General features: G+C 43.5%; 1 protein-coding gene across 3 annotated transcripts in view; it reads right to left on the bottom strand.

The window, feature by feature from the left end:
* Window positions 1-24,702, bottom strand: part of LOC102190537 (major histocompatibility complex class I-related gene protein) — a 32,967-nt gene that overhangs the window by 4,567 nt on the left and 3,698 nt on the right. The window contains exons 1-5 of one of the 3 annotated variants that reach the window (XM_005690943.3): window positions 15,587-15,748; window positions 4,517-4,777; window positions 3,575-3,850; window positions 2,278-2,553; window positions 1,577-1,678 (exon numbers count right to left, since the gene is read on the bottom strand). In XM_005690943.3, coding sequence (XP_005691000.2) covers window positions 1,577-1,678; window positions 2,278-2,553; window positions 3,575-3,850; window positions 4,517-4,777; window positions 15,587-15,641 — 970 coding nt within the window. In that variant the 5' untranslated portion in view covers window positions 15,642-15,748. The other 2 variants (XM_013970415.2, XM_013970417.2) reach the window with 2 other exon arrangements.

Below are 24,702 nucleotides of genomic sequence, written 5' to 3'. Positions count from 1 at the left end.
GGTCAAGATTCTCTTACTACTTGAGAAACTTCAACTCAAATTCACAAACTCCACAAGATGAAAAAGCAGGAGTTCACGGTGCATATCATCCTTGAGAGAGGTTTATCATTATAAGAAAAGAAGAAAAAGTTTTTTTTTGCTTCAGCAGTTATCACTTATTAGATTCGGGTTAGAACTATACTTTTTATAAAGAAAACAATGATCCATTAACTCTGAGTTAATTTTCTTGTACAGGGTTGGTGTGTCTTTTAACTAATAGCACACTTTGAACAGTATCACCTGAATTGGGTGATACTATGGCTGTGAAGTAGAGCCAAATTCCTGGCCCACAACTAGGTTCAAACCCATAATTCAGGTCTCATCAATATTATGCTCTTATCAACTTGAGCACCTAGTGAAGCCAGAGGTGGGAAATGACCTTTGCAAGACTAGACTGTAAGCTTTCTAACAGGGATTGCGTCTGTCTTTTGAATTGTGATAGCCCAGCATTTAATACAATCCCTAGAACACAGGGGGCATTTAATACATGTTTATGGAATGGATGAAGTTTTTCCCCAGGTACCAAGAACCCATATGTCTCATTTCTCCTTTCCTTTTTCTTACCCTGAGTTCCATTTTCCAAAGGGATCTACTCTTCCACATTTCATGGGTTGAAAGATGAATTTAGAAGAAAAAGCAGGGATTTCCTTCATTGTCCAGTGATTAAGAATCCACCTCTCAATGCAGGGAATGCAGATTCAATCCCTGGTCAGGAAACAAGATCCCATATGCTACGGGGCAACTAAGCCCAAGCGCTGCAACCAGAGAAAGTCTGGGTGCTGCAGCAAAGCCCCAGTGCAGACCAAAAAAAAAAAAAAAAAAAAGGAGAAGGAAAAGGACTTCCACACGATTGTGACAGAATGTTTGTCAAAATGGGAAAAGCTACTGAAGTCTTGAAACAAAGGACAAAATCCTCTCAAGTCAGTAGTGTGGGATGATTTGAGAGATTAGCATTGAAACATGTATATTATCATATGCAAAATAGATGACTAGTGTAAGTTAGATGCATGAGGCAGGGCACTCAAAGTCGGTGCTCTGGGACAACCCAGAGGGATGGGGTGGGGAGGGAGGTGGGAGGGGGGTTCAGGATTGGGGGGGACATATGTGCACCCATGGCCGATTCATGTCGATGTATGGCAAAACCACCACAATATTGTGAAGTAATTAGCCTCCAATTCAAATAAATTATTTTTAAAAGGTGAGTAGTGATTAATAATAATGAGATCATTTGGAAAAAGACAAATCAATGTCACCATATCGTCTCTGAACCAACTGCACAAAGGACAGTCCATCTGGACAGGAACTGTACCACTTTGTTGACATCAGGCACCACTTAGGAAACAGACCACTCTCCTTGCAAGCATCATCCATGGGGTGTGTTCCCTATATGCTGAGAGAGGTATTTTGGGTCCTATGGTACAAAATGAGGCCAAACCCAGTTCTAAATGGGGCTTGGAGTGGCAGGTGCAGAAAATAAAACTCTGGAGCTGTGGAGAGACAGTCTGTCATCCCCAGGATCCTTCCACATGCCTCTTACCTCGGGGCCTCCTTCGCCAGGCTAGGATGCCAACTCCAGCCAGGGCAATGGCGAGGACAATGAACCCAACAGCTTTCATCACCAGAAGCATAGTTTCCGAATCTGAAAGTAAACAAATCAGGGAGGAAAAACTCCACGTGTCCTCCTGCTCTTCTCTGTTATCTTTTGGGGACTTTTTCCTGTGATCAAGAAGCCCAATACTACTTTTCTTACTATGACTTCTTCACAGCTGTGTGGAGAATAATCTGAAACAGGAACAGCTGTTCCCACAGTATGGTCTGAATGCCCGAGGTATCCTCAGGACCCAATCAGAGAGTCAATGAGATCTAAGTCATGATTCCCCACCTCCCCCTTTTTTTAATCTCCATCTCTCACATGGGCACAGTGTAATTTTCTAGAGGCCACACAATATGAGATGACATCATCACTCTGACAGCAAATAGAATGCTATGTTTTCAGTGTTTACTTTTTTTAAAAAATGTTTAATTTGCAATAGAGTAAATAGAAATAGATATAACTTACATAAACAAAAGCTCTTTGGGGTCCTCAATAATTTTTTGAATACAAAGGAGCCCTGGGACCAAAAAGTTGAGAGAACCTCTGATTTAACAGACCTGTTCCAAAGCACACAGTGATCCACGGTTCCTGCTCACCACCTTTCCTCAGTCTTACTACCCAGGCAGCCACAACCCCAGCCTTACCCTGGAAACCCGGAAGAACCATGTGGACGCCGCCATGCTCCACGTGACAGGAGTAAATGTCACCATTCTGAGAATCCAGCTCAACAGACACCCAAGTCTGATAGGTCCCATCCCCACTGGGAAGAATGCCTCCATAATTTGTGTCTTGGACAATTTCTTCCCCGTTTTTCATCCAGTTTATGGAAATTTCTGGGGGGTAAAAGCCATGAGCTCTGCAGTAAAGAGTTGTAATCCCTGGGAAAGTTTCTTTGTAATTGACTCGGACTTTGGGGGGCTCTAGAAAAAAGAAGTTCAAGTTATAATTAAAGTATCTTATGTACTGAGTGTACAATATTAGAAAACAGCAACTGCATTTCCCAATTTTCTTCATTGCAGGAAACATCTAAAAATAAGAATGACCCAGAACCCAGGTTCACCAATAACAAATTCTTTGATCTAAAGCCAGTTTGAGCAGATTTCTGTTACCTGAAACCACTAAAATGAAAATGAGTATTCAGCTAGTGAGTGGGAGAATTGAAACAAACTCCAGTCATCTGCCTCCAAAACCGATGTGCTTGAACAGAGAGTTCATATTCATACCTGTAGTGCAGGTGCCTCCCCAAGGGGCTGCCATAGCTCTGGAAAGCACCCCCATTAAACATCACTCCTGTGGGAAAAGGCACATTGTGTCTGGGAGTTTCCCACAGCATGATACAGACATAATTCATTTTGAATAATGAGATCATACATGAAAAGGTCTGTGTTAACTAAAAGTTGACCACTTGAATCATATCTTTGATGTATAAGAGGAATTTTTTACTGAAAGGAATCTTATCCTAACCTCTTAAGGAAAGCAAAGACCCTCTGTTTGTCTTTTTTTCTAATTTCAGATTTTTACTCATCCGGGTGTTGTATGATCTCTTGGTTACTACAAAGCTTGAAGAATTGCATTACCTCCCAAAGTATTGGGGGGCGGCCCAAAAAGTTCATTCAGGAAAACCCAGATGAACTTTTTGGCCAACCCAATATTACCCAACTTATCATTAACAGGAGATGGGAGGATTCATCTCACTGAATCCCCCAAAAGGAAGTGTCCCTGGACATACTGCACTCAAAACAAGTAGAATTGCTGAATGTTGTTAAAATGCTGATAAAAAGGTACCTAGGGAAAGTTTTCATGGGGGAGTTACAGGTCACTGTAGCCCAACTAACAGAACAGATTTCAGAAAAGGATGGTTAAAAGCTAAATTAGAGGACTGTTACACAGGAAACCACTAGTTCTGAGGATGTGGGGACAAGGAGTCCCCCTCCTCTTTACCTGTCCTTTGTAAGGTATCTTTCCCATACTCCAAGAATCTCTTTAACCAAGCAATACATTCTTCTTCCAGCCAATTCTTCTGATATTGTAACTCATGCCGATTGGCCTCCCATGCCCGCCTGATGATGTTAGCCACATTATCCATGGCTATCCAGGAGAGGGTATCTTTATTGAAGATAATGAAATCCTGTCCATCATACGCATATTGGAGAAATCCCGTGGTGCTTCCATCATCCAGTAACTCACAGCCAATCATTCTCTGGTAAGTGTTAAACCCTGGAAGACACATGAATGGCAGGAAGGGAGGGGTTGACATGCGTATGTAAAGGTGGGTACCAGGATGATCTGACTAGGGGCATGGCTGGAAGCATCTTCTACCCCAGAATACATCACTGCACAGGCCTGGCATGGCATCACTGAGTCTCCAGGAAGTTCCTGTGATATAAGCCCACCTATACATAGGTATCTACAGAGTACCTATTGCATGTCAAAGGAGTATGATAATTCCTGCTTTGTGGAGTTATCCTATATTGGGAACAACTAACTGATAAATTTTTACTGCAGTGGAAGAGGGAGAGATATCCAGGAGCCAGAAATAACCCCAGGGAAAGTTAATGTAGTAAGTCATTGCCGATAAGCAAGCACCTCATTAAGCCTGGAAATAAGACATGCAACGGCTAGATTCAGGAGGAGAAAGGAGAAGCTGCAGGTCAGCAGCCTGAATGGGGATGGGACAAGGACATGGGGGCACATGGGGTCCTGGGGAAGAAACAGACAATGTGGAAAAGGCACAGGACAGATGGCAGGCACTGAACCCCATCAACAAGATTGCCGAGCTTTGCCAAAAGAATGCAGCTCAGCTCACAGTCACTGTCAGCCCAGGGGCCTCTACCGGGTTGGGGGCTAGAGACGGAACGTGCTCATCCCCGCTGCCTTCACCACCTGAGTGATTGTAGTGATGCTGCAGCTGCTTCAGTTCCACCTTGAACGCCTGCTGCCAGCCCCGCAGCAGCTGTGTGTACCTCTCCCAGTGATCAGGTTCCAGGTTCTCCGCCATCCACGGGGCACGTGGCTCCTTCAGCTGGGAGACACTGTTGTACATGGTGATGGGATGAGAATCCACATACCCAGCTGAAATAAATTCAGGGATCCCATAGCCAGGCTCTGAGACGCCCAGGCGAAAATATCTCAGAGAGTGAGTCCCTGCGAGAGAGGCAGAGAAGGCAGATATTTAGGGTCATGGCTGATCCAGATACATAAGCTGCTAGATTCCATCTAAACCTCATGATAGTCCTCCGTGTTCATTTGCACCCATTCTTTCAGGGACCCGGCTGCTACTTCCTCTTATGGAATCACAGAATCCCAGGAACTTCAACCTGGAAAGGACTTCAGAGCTTTAGCCAAGACTTGGAGCCTGTTTTGTTCAGGTTGGAAACCTCAGGTTGAACATTTTCACATGCAACTCAACTTGTAGGTGAAGTAAAGTGCTCTGGTCTTTTGAGGAGGGGCCCAGGACCACTCACTGGCCCCTCCAGGGAGATCTATCCCTGAGGGATTCTGAGGGTTTGAAAACCCTGATAACCAACCCCCAGGTTTCACCAGCAGAGGCTCTAGGGTGATAAATGAGGGCCCCTATCTTACTGCTGTGCATGCACATACACATGTACACACACACACACACACACACACACACACCCCAGGTTGGTTAGTCTGCTCGACAGACCCACAGTGAGACTCAGGCCTCCCAAGGAAAATTTTTAATTTTTCCTTAAAAGATTTAATTTTCAAATTTTAAAAAGCAGAATGCTTTGTCTATTATATCAAACCAACTCTGAAAACCAGTTTCCTATTCTTTCTCTACTTTTTCCTTCTAGCCAAACCTCACTGTAAGAATTGTCATAGTCCCTGATGGTCAAAGGCCGGCTAAGATGAAACAAAACTGCATGACTTTCTCTGCTGCTTTTGCACTGAACTTCTCTCGTGTCAACCAGGAAGCTCCGCACCTGGTGGAGACAGCCAGCACAGTCTAGAAGGAATGGGATGGTGTCATAATGGGGTCAGTGCAAGGTGTGGGCCCTCAGGGAAGACTTTCTAGAGAAGATACGTCTTAGGGGAGATGCTGGGATGGGGAGGAGGTGAGCAGGCAATGAGGCTGAGCAGGGACACAGGAGAAAGGACAGACAGTAGGAGCAGAACAGAAAACAATTTGTACAGACAGAGGCTAGGAGAGCGGGGCTCACTGCGGGAACCAGAGGCCTAGGATGCTGGAGCTCAGCAAGCATCACAGAGGAGAGGAGAAATGACACCTAAGAGGTAAGCAGGGCCGAGGCCGAGGAAACCAAGGGCCTCCATGTCCTGCCAAAGAGCTGGCGGGGAGGAGACATGCAGCACGGTGGCTTTCTTTCCCTGCTCTGCTCACTGTTGTCTGGAAATGCCCATCTCTAGGCCTTTTATCTTGTTACCTCCTGCCCCCTGACCCATCAACATCCTCCCCAATCAGCAAAATGCATCTCTAAAGACAGCCGCCGAGACCAGCCCTGACATTTGCAAGGCTGTGTCAAGAGATCAGAAGAGGCCCACATGCCAGAGGCCCAAATATCTTACAGGGATAAATCAAGCTAACGAACTGTTTAGTATGTTCTACCCTCCCTACCTTGACAAATATCCCTTTGTATGACCTCAAAGCCCAAGTTCAAATTCAAAAACCTGACTTGGTGGTGGCACAGAGAAAGCTAGCCTCCGTCCTCCAGCCCCTGGGCCTTAGCCTGAGACCCACCTTCTTCTCTACCTACCCCAACTCCCCCAGCTCTGCTAAGGGCCTGGTGCCCACATGTAGACACCCTGCTCTCTCTTTCAGGCTCCATCTATAAACACTGCCTCTTTGCCACCTCTTGGACTTAGCAGAGGCTTTACCAGCAGCATAGTCCATCCTTAGGCGGATGGACCAAAGGAAGAGGCCCATGTAAATTCAAGCAGCCCTGAGTCATCTGGGCAGAGAGCTGCAGGTTCCAGATACCTGTGGCGAGGTGCAGACCCAGGGCAAGCACCTCCGCTTGGCCTCATGGACGCCTTGCTCTGTGGGGAAGGATGTGGATAAGGGAGTTGTTGGAGCAGGGCACTCTGAAATGTGAAGCCACATCCACGGCTTCTCTTGTATGTGTCTAACCGCTGCCCTAGACATCATTTCCCCCAGTTTTTTCCAGGTAGCTCATTCCACTGTTGTCCCTTTTGTGAATGCTCAGATCTTCAGGCACGGCCTTGGTCACTGTGGAGAACCTCAGATGAGGGTCAGGGTGAGCCCCCAGGTTGAATGCCACTTAATGAAGTTTACTCTTTCCTCTTCATTTTAAATATGTGTTTAAGAAAAAAGTCAAATTAAAAAAAAAACACAATTCACAAAATGGTTGGGTTCATTTTTGTGCATGCACGTCTGGCTATAACTTTTTCTAAAGCTGTTTATGAAAGAATCCATACTGTGCAGACTGTCTTTTAGAATAGGCCTCCCCAAGGCCAGGGAACCCTCACCTCAATAATGCTGGGGAGTAGGATTCCCTGAGGCCGAACCAGGCCTACTCAGCCTCGGCCCCTTCCGACCAATTGCACTAGCTCTGTAACCTGCAGGCTCCTCCAGTTTTTTTTCTTTCTTTCTCAGTTTTCTTTCTCTCTGCTCCTCCAGCTGGAGTGGGAGCAGTTTTTGGCAGCACCCATGTCCCATGGGCCCCCTCCCTGGAGGTAGTATCCTGCATGTCAGCTGTGGTGCTGAGCAAGATGGAGGCTGGTCTCCCCCAGGCCTGGGCAGAGCATAAAGGCCCCACGGTCCCTCTGTACTGCTTTGACCTTTTATTCCCCACCCCTCTCCCTTCCTGTGGCGGTGGGGGCTGGAATGGGGAGGCAACCTACTGAAAACCTCTGAGACTGGACATAAGACCATCAAAGAAGTGTTGGTTCTTATGAAAACAAGTTAGGGTAAAGCAGAGGCATAAACTCTATCCCCAAAACAATAGTTCTGTATTCTGCCTTCTATTTCTTATCTTTGTTCACCTTCTACCCATTTCTCAGTCCTAAGATACTTAAGAACTGGGATTTAGCTTCTTCCTTCTGTATTTCCTACAAGTCCTAGCCACAGGGAGCCTAGCCCATGGTTGGAACTTAAATATTTGTAGGTATTTATAAACTGTGTGCAAAACTCTATTTTTCTGCTTCAAAATAATTAATTATGCTGGAGTGAATGTGAATCAATTTAACTTCAAACTTATGCTTTATTTAAAAAACATTTTTGGCCTCACCACATGGGTATCTTAGTTCCCTGACCAGGGATCCAACCCAGGACCCCAGCAGTGAGAGCTCCAAGTCCTAACCACTTGACTTAAACTTTAAAATAGAAGTTTTAATAAAATAAAATAAAATTTTAGTTTTATAAAATTAAATTATAATTCCCAGGGAATTCCCAGGAACTTATACTTTAAAAAGTACTTTTCATAAGGGGCAAGCTGGTGAATGGGAAGCAGAGCTGAAATCTAATTTACATGCAGCCTAGAGTCTACAAAAGGTGTAATATGGTGGAATCTGCAACCGATTTTGCAAACGGTTCTATTTCTCCACATCTGGAAAGGTTTTGTGGTTCCTCCATAGATTATGCAAATGCTCAAAGATGGAGGCAAAAGGAAGAGCAAGTCACGAACATTTTCTCACACTTTCTTAGTCTCCATCTGAGTACTCAACAAACATGTGAGTACCTTCTCTGTGCTAGGCGCTGTTCTGGACTCTGAACACATCACAGACAGAACAGGTGAAAATGTCTGCCTTCCTGGAGCCTACATCCCAATGGGAGGACACAAGAAAGGCAGACAATATAAAATAAATACATATAACCCGTCATTTAAAAAGTGCAGTGGATAAAAATAAAGGTGCAAAGAGGACTAAGCAATGTAATTCTAAACAGTGTGAGTTAGGGAAAGCTGCTCTGAGAAGACTTTGAACAAGTGCCTGCAGGGAACAAGAGAGCCAGGCAGATGTCCGGGGACTGCGGTCCAGGAAGAGAGATTTTGTACAAAGGCCCCAAGGAAAGGTCAACCTGGCACATTCCGGGAAAAGCAGTGAGGCCTGGGGCTGGAGCTGAGGGGGTAAAGGGAAAAGAAATAAGTAGGAATTGCTTCCATGCTTCTGATAGCAAAAAGCCTCACAGAAATCAAGTCCCAGACAAAGAATGAGAGAGAGGGAGGAAGAAGGATTTTTAAAAGAGTTCAATGACATATAGACAAAAAGAGTCATTGACACATAGAACTTCCCTCGGAAACTGGGTTTCCTTCTATGACATCTGGGGTCTGCATGCCTAGCAGATGTCAACAAACAAACAAACAAAAAATAGTATTACCAACTTGGGGGTATTACTGCTCAATGGGGTTATTTATTCTAAATGAGTATCACTGACATCATCTCTATACATAATATCTACAATCCATGTAATTTTACTTTCTTACAAAAATGTAACTTCATAAAGATTTGCATAATCCAGAGTTTAGAGGCCAATAGAGAGACACATGTTTCAAGGACAGTGGAATGCCCTTTTCTCCAACCTCCAAGTCTTGTTCCTGGTTTCGGAGCAGTTTTTCTCCACTAGCCAGCCCTGACTTCAAAGGGTTCTCTGCCCCTAAAGGCTGGCCTCCATCTGCCAGTCGCCTGCCCATCCAGCCTCGTGCAGTCAAGGTGTGGCTCTGCTCCAAGACATCACAGCCTGGTCGCCTTCCTCTGCCATGCACCCAATTACCCATCTGGTGTATCCATAGGTATGAGCCACGCTTGCTTCTTACTTGGGCTTCCAAAATGTTACCTCAGCTGTGATGGGAAGTTGGTTGACAGATGTTAAGTCAGTAACTCAGAACAAAAAAAAGACAGGAGAAAATTCATGGTATCCTTTCTCTCATGATACATTAGACCTTGTGATAAGTTATATTCCTATGGATATGCTGCCCAGATGATTAGATTTCCATGTAACTATGAAGGTTGAATCATTTGAAAAGACCTCTATTGGACTAGTTTTGATCTACCAAAATGGCAATTTCATATGATTCATTCTGACCTTCTGATTCTTTTTTCTTGTTGCAATAATTACAAAATTGGGTTTTTCTCTCTCTTTCCATGAGCAGATTATCGACATCAATCCACTTAGTGGACTGAAATCTACAATTTTGAATTTGGTCTTCTGTCTAGGCCAGTCAAGCTGCTTCTCAAAGAGGCTGCTCTGTCCCAATAGGCTCTGATAGACATTGCTTAAAAGCCTGAACAACACAACTGAACAGCAATCAGATCAAATATAGTGGTGACTTTACATCCGAAATTATGTTCCTTTTAGCCTGTAGATGAACTAGCTGGACCATTTTGACAAAGGCTGTGGAAATGACAATAACTGCTAATGTATTTTCAGATAGTCATCCATGAGGGCAATTGATATTTGAGTTTCTACATGTAAGAGGAATACAGTATTATTGCAGAGCCAAAGTGAAAACGAAAGCGAATGGCGCTCAGTTGTGTTCAACTCTTTGCAACCCCACAGACTATACAGTCCATGGAATTCTCCAGGCCAGAATACTGGAGTGGGTAGCCCTTCCCTTCTCCAAGGGATCTTCCCAACCCAGGGATTGAACCCAGGTCTCCCACATTGCAGGCGGATTCTTTACCAGCTGAACCATCAGGGAAGCCCATTGGAGAGCCAAAGAATGGGACAAAAATAAATACAACACAGGAATATATGGCAGCAAGCAGTAAGTGCCACAAAAGAGGCACCAATGGAATGTTCCAGCAACTAGGAGAGACATCCTGCTCTCCCATGAAGGGATCCAGAAATGCCACAAGGAGGAGGTGGAAAACCTACTTGGAAGTTAGGCCTTCCATGCGCCATGGAGCGCAGCAAAATCTGAATCATAACCCTCAGAACCACACTTATTTCTTGAGTGCAAACCATGTGATAGCTACCATGCTAAGTCTTTGATAAACATGAATTATATTTACTTATCATTGCAACCTTTTGTGTGTGTGTGTGTGTTCTCAGCTACTCAGTCGTGGCCGACTCTTCGTGACCCCATGGACTGTAGCCACCAGGCTCCAGTGTCCATGGAATTCTCCAGGCAAGAATACTAGAGTGGGTAGCCAGTCCATTCTTCAGAGGATCTTCTCAACCCAGGGATCGAAACAGGGCCTCCTGCATTGCAGGCGGACTCTTTACCATCTGAGCTACCTGAGAAGCCCTGCAACCTTTTGAGGTAGATCTTAAAATTCCCAGGGCTTCCCTGGTGGCTCAGACAGTGAAGAATCCGTGTGCAACGTGGGAACCTGGATTTGATTCCTGGGTTGGAAGATCCCCTGGAAAAGGGAATGGCTACCCACTCCAGTATTCTTGCCTGGAGAATCCCATGGACAGAGGAGCCTGGTGGGCTACAGTCCATGGGGTTGCAAAGAGTTGGACATGACTGACTGACTAACACTGTTCACTTTCTGAAAATTCCCATTTCACAGATAGGAAATGGGTTCAGAGAGACAAAGGAAACTGTCCAAGATCATCCTTATAATCCATTAAGTAGAGGGCCCAAGAATTTCCCTCTGACCTCTCAAGCAGGAAGCCTCTCTGCCTTAGACTGCCCAGCTCTTCAGAAGCAGAGGCCCTTCCCCATCCCAGGCTCTGTTTCAGGCTCCTCACAAAGCTCATCATTGCTCTCTCCCGCCCCCTTGTGTCAAGGATGACTCACTAATCCCAGATTTTCCTGTCCCAGGGGAACCGGACTCCAGACCTTCCTACAACTGGCCGTGGGTCCTGATTGGATGACCAGTTCAACAAAGCCCCAATTATTTGTTGGCCCTCCCAAGTGGCCCTATGCCTTAACACAGTCAAAATTATTATGATTCCTGGGAACTACTGTCTGGAATTTCAGGCATCGTGGGAATGAGAGGGAGAAGTGGAGGGTGATATTTTTAGTTAAGAGGGCCTTTGGACACTTGTCCAACTATGTAGTGATGTGGGTGGCTCTATACACTTCAAGAACTGCCAGTCTCTCCTAACAACTCCTCTCACTACAGAAACTTGTTGGGGGCCAGGAAGTGCTGAATGTGGCAGTTTGACTTTTTAGTTATTCTTTTAAGGCTACCCTTTGGAGGTTACCAGTGTCCCTTTTAAATTTTATTCTTTTCTGAACTTCCAGTAGGCACAGTCCTAACTGCTAGGAATACAGCAATGAACACATCAATGTCCCAGCTATCTGAACTCCTTTCTAGAAGGAAGACTGGCAGTAGGTAAGTACATAACACAAGATCAGCTGCTGATAAGGATTTTGAAGAGAAATACAGCAGGGAAAGGAAACATACACAAAAATAAACATTTTTTTTTAATGGAGAAAAAAATAATGGAAAAAAAAGAGAAAATTTTAAAAAGAGAAAAACTAATTTTAAAAAAAGACAAAAACAAGGAAAATAGAATGTGAAGAGGGATGATCTTACAGGTAGAGGGACCAGGAAAGGCCATCTCAGCAGGTGGCACTTGAGCAGAGATGTGAATGGAGAAAGGAAGTCAGCCATAGGAGAACCTTCCAGATAGAACAACAAGCCCAAGTGCTCCAGAAAGTTGCCCATTCCATGTGTTTGAGGAACAGCAAGGAGACTACTGTGGGCCATGTAGACCTTCAGAGAATGAATGAATGACCCCTGATGGTTTTTCCCCCAGTACTCTCTGTATATGATGACCACAGGTCTCCTATTTCCCAGAAGAATTACAATTTTATGAATTCTATTCTTATAAAATGATTGATTGAAGTTGTAACAAAATGGGATTTGGTACTCATACTCTTGAAAGGTTTTCCATAATAAATATAAACTTGGCCATCAGAAAGAATGTCCTATATCATCTGTCTCAATTTGGGTTTCATAAAGCAAATATTTAAAAAGTCATGTGTTTTATCTTTAAACTAGGCCCCTTCCTTTGAGACCTTGGCAATCCTCTAGGGTGAGAGGATGACCGAGGTCAATGGGTTTTAGTAAGAATAGACAAATATTCCCACTAGTCAGAAGAAAATCTACAAATTAGTTGAATTTCTCAGATTTAGATAGATTCAATGTCAACTAAGAAGAAGAGGGCCTTAGGGAAGTAAAACAGTATCTTGGAGAAATTTCTACTGCATGTACCTTGGCAACAGCTCCATGGAAACAGACTGAAGTCTAATAAGGTCTATAGCAAGTGCCCATATTTTCTCCTGTTAACTCTTGGAACGCAAGGTCATTTCTTAGCAGATAATTTGCAAGCCTGTCTCTTAACACTAGCCCAGTTGACAATTCTGGGGACTTGTCTATCATCAGTCCTTGTCTGTGGAGGACTTCATGAACCAGATTGATATAGCATCCATATTGCAATATCCATAGAGTTATGAATAACATCAAGAGACTGACCTTGGTGTTTTTCAGGATCAGCCATACAAACCACATATGGCTCTGCAAGCGAGATCCCATGCCTGCCCCGCCTGATTATACCCACCACGCCCAGCTCCCAGTTTCCCACAGGCTGGAAACCTCTTTCTTTTTCATACAAATTCTGCAACCAGAATAAACCACAGTCATGAATTTAGTCATTATTGCTGCCCCAGTTCTCTATGGCAGCAGTCCCCAACCTTTTTAGCACCGCAGATTGGTTTCCTGGAAGACAACTTTTCCACAGACTCGGTAATGACCGAGGGGTGGGGGACGGTTTCAGGATGATTCTCATAAAAAGCATGCAGCCTAGATCCCTCCCATGCATAGTTCGCGGCAGGTTCTTGAGAGTTCCTATGAGAATCTAATGCTGTGGCTGATCTGACAGGAGGTGAGCTCAGGTGGTAATTCGAGCTATGGGGAGCAGCTATAAATATGGATGAAGCTTTGCTTGTTTGCTCACCTGCCTGCCACTTACCTTGGCCCCGGCAGTTGGGGACTCCTGCTCTATGGCATACAGTCAGATCACTTCAATTTCTTAGAAACATCACCTTGGAACATAAATCCCAGGAGGTATTTATTAAGTGCCTATTGGTCACTAGAACATACAAGGGAAACGAGAAAAATGAGATCTTTCTCCCCTGCTTTAAGGAGAGCCGTGACTGAAAGATTTTGGTAGATAGAAAATTATAAAACTGGGAGCAGGACCTATGGGAGTACAGAGGCAAGAGCAGGTTACTGAAGGCTATGGAGTCAATGAGAACACCACACTGGAAGTGATGCTGGAGTGATCTTATTGCTCTGTGATCTCAAACACTCTGGTATCTCCTCCCTGCATTTCCACCTCTAGAAGCTCCCACTCAGGGCCAGCATTAGGTCCAAATATCAAGAAGACCAGGTCCTTTTTCATAGCCCCATCTCCCTTCCCTGTTAGCACTCCTCAATGCTCAGCGTGCTCAGTCAGGGTCCTGGCAGGTAATAGCCTTCCCTCTAGATGAGTCACATGAAGAAACTTCAGTGGAGGGACTCTTCACAGAGCTGTGAGCAAGGTTACAGGAACAAATGAGGGATGTTAGGGAACCCAGAAGCTAGCAGTTATAGGAAGCCATTACCAGCCCTAGTGTTGTAGCGATTAGAGGAACAAATAGTGTTCCTGAAGCCCAATGGTAGCTAGAACCATGAAGAAGGGGCCATTCATGGAAAACTATATTGCGGAGGGACACAGCTATTATAGAGGCACTAGAGAGAGAGGGAAAAGAAGAAGGTTATACCTCAACCTCGCTTCGCTCTCTGATTGCTTTCCCTCGGTGTCTTCTACTGGGTGAACCCAAACAGAAATCAGACTGTGAGAGAGACCGGGTGATGTCGTCTGTAGCAGTCAACCCCCCAGGACACAAGACAGGGCAGAGAAGGATGCAGCGGAAGGAGCCAAGAGGAGAGCCAGCACAAGGTGACCTTCCCTGCCCTTCAGACATGACTGGTTCTCATCCTGCCAGTTATCAAAGTGCCAAGCATCCACATCCAGAGACGCTATGATTTTGTGGGAAAGCCCGGGACTGTGGGTGGAAGACCTGCGTGTACTTCAGACTCTGTTCATTATTGGAGAGTTCTTTGAGAATCAAATACAGGTAATATATAGGCTTTTACCTTCTAGAAATATCACCCCTGCCCTCTTTTTATCCTCTGTCTCTTACCTTCACCCTCAGTCTTTCCCATTTCTGACTTGAATGGTAGGACTTTTCTGGATTAAGTTCTATAGAATTAGGATCTATGTCTATCTTGTCCATGGTCATGTCCCCAAAAGTGCCATCACATAGTAGGTCATCAAAAAACACACAGATGTTTTGAAAGAGCTCCTTCCCATCATGCTCATGCATCATTGCCTGTGATGGTAGCCTAGATGTTGTCCAGCAACCCCCTGTGGGTGCTGAACTCTAGCTGAGAAAGCAGTTGCTTAGAGCAGAGAAGCCTGTTGCTTCCAGCCCACCAGTATTCTTGTGTATTGGGGGAAACAGAAAGCAACTGCTTCCCTAGTAACACAGGTTCCCCATACAATGAAAGCGTTTTTCTACTCAGTGGATAATTCTTACACCCAATACACAAGTTCAGAACCATGGTTTTATCTTTCCGGGATCTTGTGTTACAGGTAGGGCTTGTGGTGAGGAGGATAAACAAATAAATGTGAACAAAGGATCTGCTCTACTCTTCAGTGCCCCTGAAACCCTGACCACATCCTCATGAGACTCACCAAGCTAGCAGGGAGGAAAAACAAAAGTAAAAGAAAAGGCATGAGCAGAAAAGAAAGGGAGCAACGTTCAGAAAGGAAGTAGGAAGTGAGGAAGTTACCCAGAGCGTCTTTCCAGAATGGCTTCCAACCCCTCAGAAAAGGTGGGTAACATCAAGATCCTGCACACATGAAGTTCATCACTCCAAGTCCTGGGTTGAATAAACACACTTTTCTGCCCCTGGCTTCTTCATTTCACCATGAGTTTTAGGAAGACAAACTGTTTCCCAGAGGCTCCCTCAGCTGGGGAGTTTAGAGTAAAGAGAACTTGGGGTACTCACGAGCATCGCTGAGCTTCATCATTAATACAATGATGAGAGGCAACAGGAGCATCATCAGCCCCTCTAGAATCCTTCTCTTCTGATTCTTTTAACAAAAACACTCATAGGTCCCTGTTGATCTTTCAAGAACCTGTACTGTATCGGCTCTCCCCGTTTTTTGGTGATTCAGCAACTGTGACATTCAAGGTCTCTCTCCCAGTCAAAACAGTGGAAATGATGGTGTCATCAGTTGCTAGGTAGCATAGAGAGCAACAGAAAACTAAAGCACTGCCTTCCTCAGTGACCTTTAACCCTTTGTTGGTCTGAGACACTGATTGCTCCTTTTGCTGTTCCTATCTTGGTCCTATTACCAACTTCTAAATATTTATGGAGCACAGCTATAAGAAAGACACAGGGAACACAAAGATAAATCAGTTCTGGTCCCCCTGGAGCTTAGATTTCACCCAAGGTCCATGAGAAAGATTCACACAAAGTTCCCAGGACTTGCTCTGGCTTCCTATAATGCTGCAGTCCACATGTCTGATATAATATGTATCCCCTAGACTATCCTGTCATTTTTAGCTTACATCTATCTTCCATGCTGTTGTAGCACCCCCAGCCCAATAGCTCAAAAATGCTTGCTGAATCAAGGAGACCTGGGCCTTAAAGAAGATTCTGAGGGGCAGCAGGCTTGGCTTCCTCGATTAGCAAACCTCAGCACAAAGCCACAGCTACATGGTCATCAGGAGAGCACAATAACCTGGGAAACAGAAGCATAAGCTTGTTCAGGGAGTTGGAGAACAAGCCCAGACAGGAGAGAGGATGTAGAGGTGAGTGGGAGAGATGAGTGGAGGCAAGGCCACCAGGCAGGCTGGCTTGAGCTCCTGCTCAGGGACCTGGGATGTTTGCATCCTAGCTACTTGACCTTGTACAGAATCCCAAATTGTGCTGAGGCTCAGTTTCCTCAATTTATCTATTTTGCTTTGAAAACTTTTTCTTTTGTATTGGGGTATAGCTGATTAAGAAGCTATGTTGTGATAGTTTCAGGTAAACAATGAAGGGACTCAGCCATACATATTCATGTATCCGTTCTCCCCCAAACTCCCCTCCTACCACAGACTGCCACATAACATTTAGCAGAGTGCCCTGTGCTATATAGAACACCCTTGTTGGTCATCCATTTTAAATACAGCAGTGTATACATGTCCATCCCAAGCTCCCTAACTATCCCTTCCCCCCATCCTTCCCTACTGGCATCAGTCTCCTCAGCTTTAAAAGCAAATTCTGACATATATTTCACAAGGCTTGTCGAAGATTTAGATGAGGTTATGTTTACAGCGTACAAGGTAGATAGTAGAACATACCAATTTCCTTCTGCGCTAGGTGGAATAACACCCCCTTCCTCACCCCAAAGATACCCATATTCTAATTTCTAGAACCTGTGAATATATTACCTAGCGTGGCAAAAGGGATTTAGCAGATAAAATTAACTTTAAAATCTTGAGATGGGGAGATTATCCAGGATTATCTGGTGGGTCCAATCTCAAGGGTTTTTATAAAATTGAGACAGTCTCTAGAACTGGAAAGAAAAAGAAGAGAGTCTCTCCTAGAGCCTACAAAAGGAACACAGCCCTGCCATCAGTTTCATTTTAGCCCCTGAGACCCACTTTTGGATACCTGACCTCCAGAACTGTAAGAGAATAAATCTGTGTTGTTTTAGGGCACTTAGTTTTGTAGTAATTTGTTCTAGGAGCAACAGAAAACTACATGTCCTCCATATCCCAAAAGAAAAAAAAAGAAGCCAAATAATGAAATAATAATGATATTTAACAACTCTCAGCATCTCCTAGCACCTTGTCTTCTCAGACCTTTGTATTTCTTCCTTTTCTTCCTCCTTCCCTTCTCTTTCTTTCCCTTAATTCTTCACTTAACAAATGCACCCCTGTGCCTCTCATTCTCAGAGCCCCCAACAGTCCCTGGGATCTCTCACTAGCACTGATGTCTCACAGCAGGGAATTCATGTCTTCCTTTGAATTTCTGTTCCTATCTTGTTACAAAACTGCATACTGTACTGCAGCATTTACATTAGAAAGTAGGTATGGTGACTGTGCTTTTCATTTTTAAGTCATTTTATCCTAAATGCAAATTAACAAATACAACCCAGAAAACTTGAAACCACATTAAAAAATCAGAGTAATAAGATAAAAATCACTCTTCAGAGAAGGCCAATGTTAACATTTTAGTATATTTCTTTTCAGTACTTTGCTGTGACTATATATGCTATGCTAAGTCGCTTCAGTCATGTCCGACTCTGTGCAACCCCATAGACGGCAGCCCACCAGGCTCCCCCGTCCCTGGGATTCTCCAGGCAAGAACACTAGAGTGGGTTGCCATTTCCGTCTCTAATTCATGAAAGTGAAAAGTGAAAGTGAAGTCGCTCAGTTGTGTCCGACCCTTCGCGACCCCATGGACTGCAGCCTACCAGGCTCCTCCGTCCATGGGATTTTCCAGGCAAGAGTACTGCAGTGGGGTGCCACTGCCTTCTCCGGTGACTATATATGTATGTATACAAACACACTTAGGGGGATTCATTTTACTAAAACAGAGTTTTACATCCTAATATTATTTTGTAATTTATTTTTCGCTTAACAATTTCCCAGTACCAACATGCATTTTTATGGCATAGCCTTAATAGTCTTAAAATTTTTAAGTAAATGGATTTAATAAGTGTCAGTATCTTAAAGGACAAGTGAAGACTGCACGACTAAGCTGGAAAGCATTGGAGTGAGAAGTGTCCTATTCATTCTCCTTGGGAACTAGCTCTACCTCTGAGCAATTGTCTAATCCTTGAACCCCAAGCTGTATTTGTCAGAGTAGTTTGTGTTTATCTTGTTTACTATGGATCTATGTCTTTGGTTTTTAAACACTGTTTCATTATATATATCTTGAGGTCCTTCTGAAGAATCTGACCCATTTGCAATGGGACAAGTCATCCTCAAAGACCGAAAGACAAATTATTAAGTTAGCAAAAAGTCTAATTCATTAAATATATTGTGACAGGGAGGCCTGGCATGCTGCAGTCCATGGGGTTGCAAAGAATAAGACACAACTGAGCTACTGAACTGAACTGAACTGTTTTCAATACACTGTAGTGTATTTTATCCCTTTCAATAAGTAGTTTCCTCTGGGGTGTTTTAAGAAGTTCAACAGGGGTGTGTGTGTGTGTGTCTGCATGTGCCTGCATTATGTCTGTGAAATCTGATTTGAGCGATTTTCAGTGGTTAGGTAAAATCCATTCACCAATTTTGGAACAAGGCTAGCCCTTGTACAAATGATCAGTAAAGTACTATAGCAAAGAACATGGGTTTAGGAGTCAGACAAACTTGTCTTCAAATGGGGCTCTGCCACTTCATACCTATGAGACTTAGACAAATTATCAACCTCTCCAAGCCTCGGGTTTCTCTTGTGGAATATGGGGGTCATAACAATATCTGCCTTATAGAGTTGTGTGGATTCAATGAAATCAGCAGTGATGGAACTAAGAGGTGATCTGTCACTTCTTGGGACTTCTGTTATTGTTGTTTAGTTGGTAAGTTGTGTCCAACTCTTTTGTGACCCCATGGACTGTAGCCTGGAAGGCTTCTCTGCCCATGGAATTTTCCAGGCAAGAATACTGGAGTGGTTGCTATTTCCTTCTTCCAGGGATCTTCCTGACCCAGGGATCGAACCTGTGACTCCTGCTTGGTGCACGTGTGCATGTGTGCTAAGTCACTTCAGTTGTGTCCAATTCTTTGCGACCCCGTGAACTGTAGCCCACCAGGTTGCTCTGTCCATGGGATTCTCCAGGCAAGAATACTGCAGTGGGGTGCCATTTCCTCCTCCAGGGAATCTTCCTGACCCAGGGATGGAACACACATCTCTTGCATCTCCTGCATTGGCAGACAGGTTCTTCACCACTAGCGCCATCTGGCAAGCCCCTCTTGGGACTTTAGAGCATCATTACCACATACACATAATTACCATCTCAAATAACCCATAATTTCAAAACATACACTGGGTCTGCTATCTAAAGTCAGTTCAAGTCTCCTAGCCCTGTTGTCCAAAGAAGTTACATTCTAAACCTGCCCCATGTAGAAATTTTGAAGCCACTTCTGAAGAGTATGCCTGTCTATTACTTAGACAATGTCTGGTCCATAGTAAGTAAATGTTAGCAATCATTATAACTATTGTTGTTACTCCCTAGTTTACCAAGCGAGATTGTGGTTTTTCCTTCCCTGTGCACTAACAAATTCACAGAAGAGGCTAAATGTCATATCTGCCTTTCAACAATGGAACAACAGTTCAGTTCAGTTCAGTTCAGTCGCTCAGTCGTGTCCGACTCTCTGCAACCCCATGAATCACAGCACGCCAGGCCTCCCTGTCCATCACCAACACCCAGAGTTCACTCAGACTCACGTCCATCGAGTCTGTGATGCCATCCAGCCATCTCATCCTGGGTCGTCCCCTTCTCCTCCTGCCCCCAATCCCTCCCAGCATCAAAGTCTTTTCCAATGAGTCAACTCTTCGCATGAGGTGGCCAAAGTACTGGAGTTTCAGCTTTAGCATCATTCCTTCCAAAGAAATCCCAGGGCTGATCTCCTTCAGAATGGACTGGTTGGATCTCCCTGCAGTCCAAGGGACTCTCAAGAGTCTTCTCCAACACCACAGTTCAAAAGCATCAATTCTTCAGCGCTCAGCCTTCTTCACAGTCCAAATCTCACATCCATACATGACCACAGGAAAAACCATAACCTTGACTAGATGGACCTTAGTCGGCAAAGTAATGTCTCTGCTTTTGAATATACTATCTAGGTTGGTCATCACTTTTCTTCCAAGGAGTAAGCGTCTTTTAATTTCATGGCTGCAATCACCATCTGCAGTGATTTTGGAGCCCCCAAAAATAAAGTCTGACACTGTTTCTACTGTTTCCCCATCTATTTCCCATGAAGTGATGGGACCAGATGCCATGATCTTCGTTTTCTGAATGTTGAGCTTTAAGCCAGCTTTTTCACTCTCCTCTTTTACTTTCATCAAGAGGCTTTTTAGTTCCTCTTCACTTTCTGCCATAAGGGTGGTGTCATCTGCATATCTGAGGTGATTGACATTTCTCCTGGCAATCTTGATTCCAGCTTGTGTTTCTTCTAGTCCAGCGTTTCTCATGATGTACTCTGCATATAAGTTAAATAAGCAGGGTGACAATATACAGCCTTGATGTACTCCTTTTCCTATTTGGAACCAGTCTGTTGTTCCATGTCCAGTTCTAACTGTTGCTTCCTGACCTGCATACAGATTTCTCAAGAGGCAGGTCAGGTGGTCTGGTATTCCCATCTCTTTCAGAATTTTCTACAGTTCATTGTGATCCACACAGTCAAAGGCTTTGGCATAGTCAATAAAGCAGAAATAGATGTTTTTCTGGAACTCTCTTGCTTTTTCCATGATCCATCAGATGTTGGCAATTTGATCTCTGGTTCCTCTACCTTTTCTAAAACCAGCTTGAACATCAGGGAGTTCACGGTTCACTTATTGCTGAAGCCTGGCTTGGAGAATTTTGAGCATTACTTTACTAGCATGTGAGATGAGTGCAATTGTGCGGTAGTTTGAGCATTCTTTGGCATTGCCTTTCTTTGGAATTGGAATGAAAACTGACCTTTTCCAGTCCTGTGACCACTGCTGAGCTTTCCAAATTTGCTGGCATATTGAGTGCAGCACTTTCATAGCATCATCTTTCAAGATTTGAAACAGCTCAACTGGAATTCCATCACCTCCACTAGCTTTGTTCGTAGTGATGCTTTCTAAGGCCCACTTGACTTCACATACCAAGATGTCTGGCTCTAGATTAGTGATCACATCATCCTGATTATCTGGGTCACGAAGATCTTTTTTGTACAGTTCTTCTATGTATTCTTGCCACCTCTTCTTAATATCTTCTGCTGGTTCCAAATAGGAAAAGGAGTACATTAAGGCTGTATATTGTCACCCTGCTTATTTAACTTTTATGCAGAGTACATCATGAGAAACGCTGGGCTGGAAGAAGAACAAGCTGGAATCAAGATTTCCGGGAGAAATATCAATAACCTCAGATATGCAGATGACACCACCCTTACGGCAGAAAGTGAAGAGGAACTAAAAAGCCTCTTGATGAAAGTGAAAGAGGAGAGTGAAAAAGCTGGCTTAAAGCTCAACATTCAGAAAACGAAGATCATGGCATCTGGTCCCATCACTTCATGGGAAATAGATGGGGAAACAGTGGAAACAGTGAGAGATTTTATTTGGCGGGGGTTAGGGGGCTCCAAAATCACTGCAGATGGTGATTGCAGCCATGAAATTAAAAGACACTTGTTCCCTGGAAGAAAAGCTATGATCAACCTAGACAGCAAAGAAGCAGAGACATTACTTTGCCAACAAAGGTCCATTTAGTCAACGCTATGGTTTTTCCAGTAGTCCTGTATGGATGTTGTTGGACTATAAAGAAAGCTGAGTGCCAAAGAATTGATGCTTTTGAACTGTGGTGTTGGAGAAGACTCTTGAGAGTCCCTTGGACTGCAGGAAGATCCAATCAGTCCATTTAAAAGAGATCAGCCCCGGTGTTCTTTGGAAGGAATGATGCTAAAGCTGAAACTCCAGTACTTTGGCCACCTCATGCGAAGAGTTGACTCATTGGAAAGACTCTGATGCTGGGAGGGATTGAGGGCAGGAGGAGAAGGGGATGACAGAGGATGAGATGGCTGGATGGCATCACTGACTCAATGGATGTGAGTTTGAGTGAACTCCGGCAGATGGTGATGGACAGGGAGGCCTGGCGTACTAGGATTCATGGGGTCGCAAAGAGTTGGACTCGACTGAGCGACTGAACTGAAATGAACTGAACCTTTGTTATACTTTTGCATATGTGGTCACTTGGCTTTCTCACTTATGTTTCTTCAATTTTTCTTTATTTTTTTACTTTTTATATTTCTGATTATCCAAGTATATACTCCATTGTAGAAAATGGTCAAACTTTAAGTACATTTTCTTTTTTCTATGTGTGAAAGTGTTTCTTTATATAAAAATGAGCAGAATTAAAATCATATTATAAATATAATATTGTCTTGCTATTTTCTATATATGTCATACATAATTTTAAACAACATTTTTGGTGACCATTAAATGGATGTTTCAGAAATTGTTAATCACTTTCTTGTGTTAGATATATAAGGAAAGAAAACACAACTTGCATGTGGATATTCCCTATGGTTGGTGCTGGGAAATGCAGACATGGCCAGGTCATTGGATGCCAACAAGAGCCAGTGTCTTCTCGAGTGCTCCAGAACAAACGCATGCATCTCAGGGCGTTTAAAAGATTGGGATAAAGATGAAGAGTATAATACCTAACGTCTACATAGCACTTTTCTCCCTTACTCCATCTTGTTTCAAAAAGTTGAATGCAACAACAAAAAGACAAGCACAATTTTTAAATGAGCAAAGGACGTGAATAGACATGTCTCTAAAGAAGATATGTGCTGTGCTTAGTCGTTCAGGTGTATCCAACTCTTGCGACCCCACAGACTGTAGCCTCCCAGGCTCCTCTGTCCATGGGATTCCCCAGGAAAGAATACTGGAGTGGGTTGCCATTTCTTTCTCGAGTCCAACTGTTTAGGATCCCATAGACTGTAGCCCTCCAGGCTGCTCTGTCCATGGAATTTTCTAGGCAAGAATACTGGAGTGGATTGCCATTCCCTTCTCCAAACGAAGATATACAAATGGCCAATAAGCCATTTGTTTATTTATATAGAAAACCATGTATTTAAAGTTTGGCAAAGGAATGCTGCTCAATATTCTGTAATAACCTAAATGGGAAAGCCATGTGAAAAAGAATAGATATATGTAAAACTGATTCACTTTGCTGTACACTTGAAACTAACACAGCATTGTAAATCAACTATATTCCAATACATAATAAAAATTTAGAAAATTTTAAAAAATAAAAATTAAGTTTGGGAATTTTATACAGTGAAATGTTTACATGAAACAATGTTCAACAGCACTAATTATTAGGGAAATGCAAATCAAAACCACAATGAGACATACTTCAAATCCATTAAGATGGCTACTATAGAAACAAAACCACACATAAAAAAATAACAAGTGTTGGCAAAGATGTGAATAAATGGAAACTCTTGTGCACTTTTAGCGGGAATGTAAAATGGTGCAGCCACTATTAACAGCCTGGAAGTTCTTCAGAAGATTATGATCCAGCAATTCCAATTGTGGGTATACACCCAAAGCAATTTAAAACAGTATCTCAACTTCATACTGGTACATCCATGTTCATAGCAGCATTATTCACAATCGTCAAAAGGTGGAAGCAACCCAAGTGTCCATCAATACAAGAATGAACAAACAAAAGGTGATGTATACATACAATAGAATGTCTGTCTCAAAAAGGAAGGAAATTCTGACACATGCTGCAACATGATTGAACCTCGAATACCTTCTGCTGAGTGAAGAGTCAATCATGAAGAGACAAATACTGTGTGAGATACATGTGTTACAAATACTGTAGGAGAGTATGACAAACGCTTACACGAGGTATCTAAAGAAGTTAAATTCATAGAGGTAGGAAGTAGAATGGTGGTTGTCAGGCATGGGGGAGGAGAGACTAAGGACATGTTTAACGGGCACAGAGTTTCAGTTTTGCAAATAAACGTTCTGGAGGTTGGTTGAAAATGTGACTGTAAACGCTGCTGAACAGTGTACTTTAAAATGGTTAAGATGGAAAATTTTATGTTATGTGTATTTTACCACAATTAAAATTTTCAAAACTATTTTTTAAAAGGACCTAGGGGGACACAGAGTATTTTAAACACTTTGCAAAACGTAGTCACATTTAACATTCCAATTGATCCTTAAAATGACCTAGTGAGGGAGCAGTTTAGATACCATTCCCATCTGAGAATGGAAGAGATCCGCTTGTAGGAGTGATATGGGACTCTCACAGCTTTTAAGGGGTTGGAAGTGGCCCGGGTTTATTCTGGCATTCCTAGCAACAGGGTGTGATTTGATCCTTTCTGATGCTCATCCTCATGAGCTCGTGACCTGGTGGCCTGTGCCCTCTTTCT

Source organism: Capra hircus, chromosome 16 (assembly GCF_001704415.2).
Source record: "Capra hircus breed San Clemente chromosome 16, ASM170441v1, whole genome shotgun sequence".
NCBI lineage: Eukaryota > Metazoa > Chordata > Mammalia > Artiodactyla > Bovidae > Capra > Capra hircus.
Note: the sequence above shows the minus strand (reverse complement) of the source record. Positions and strands in the feature narration are given on the sequence as shown.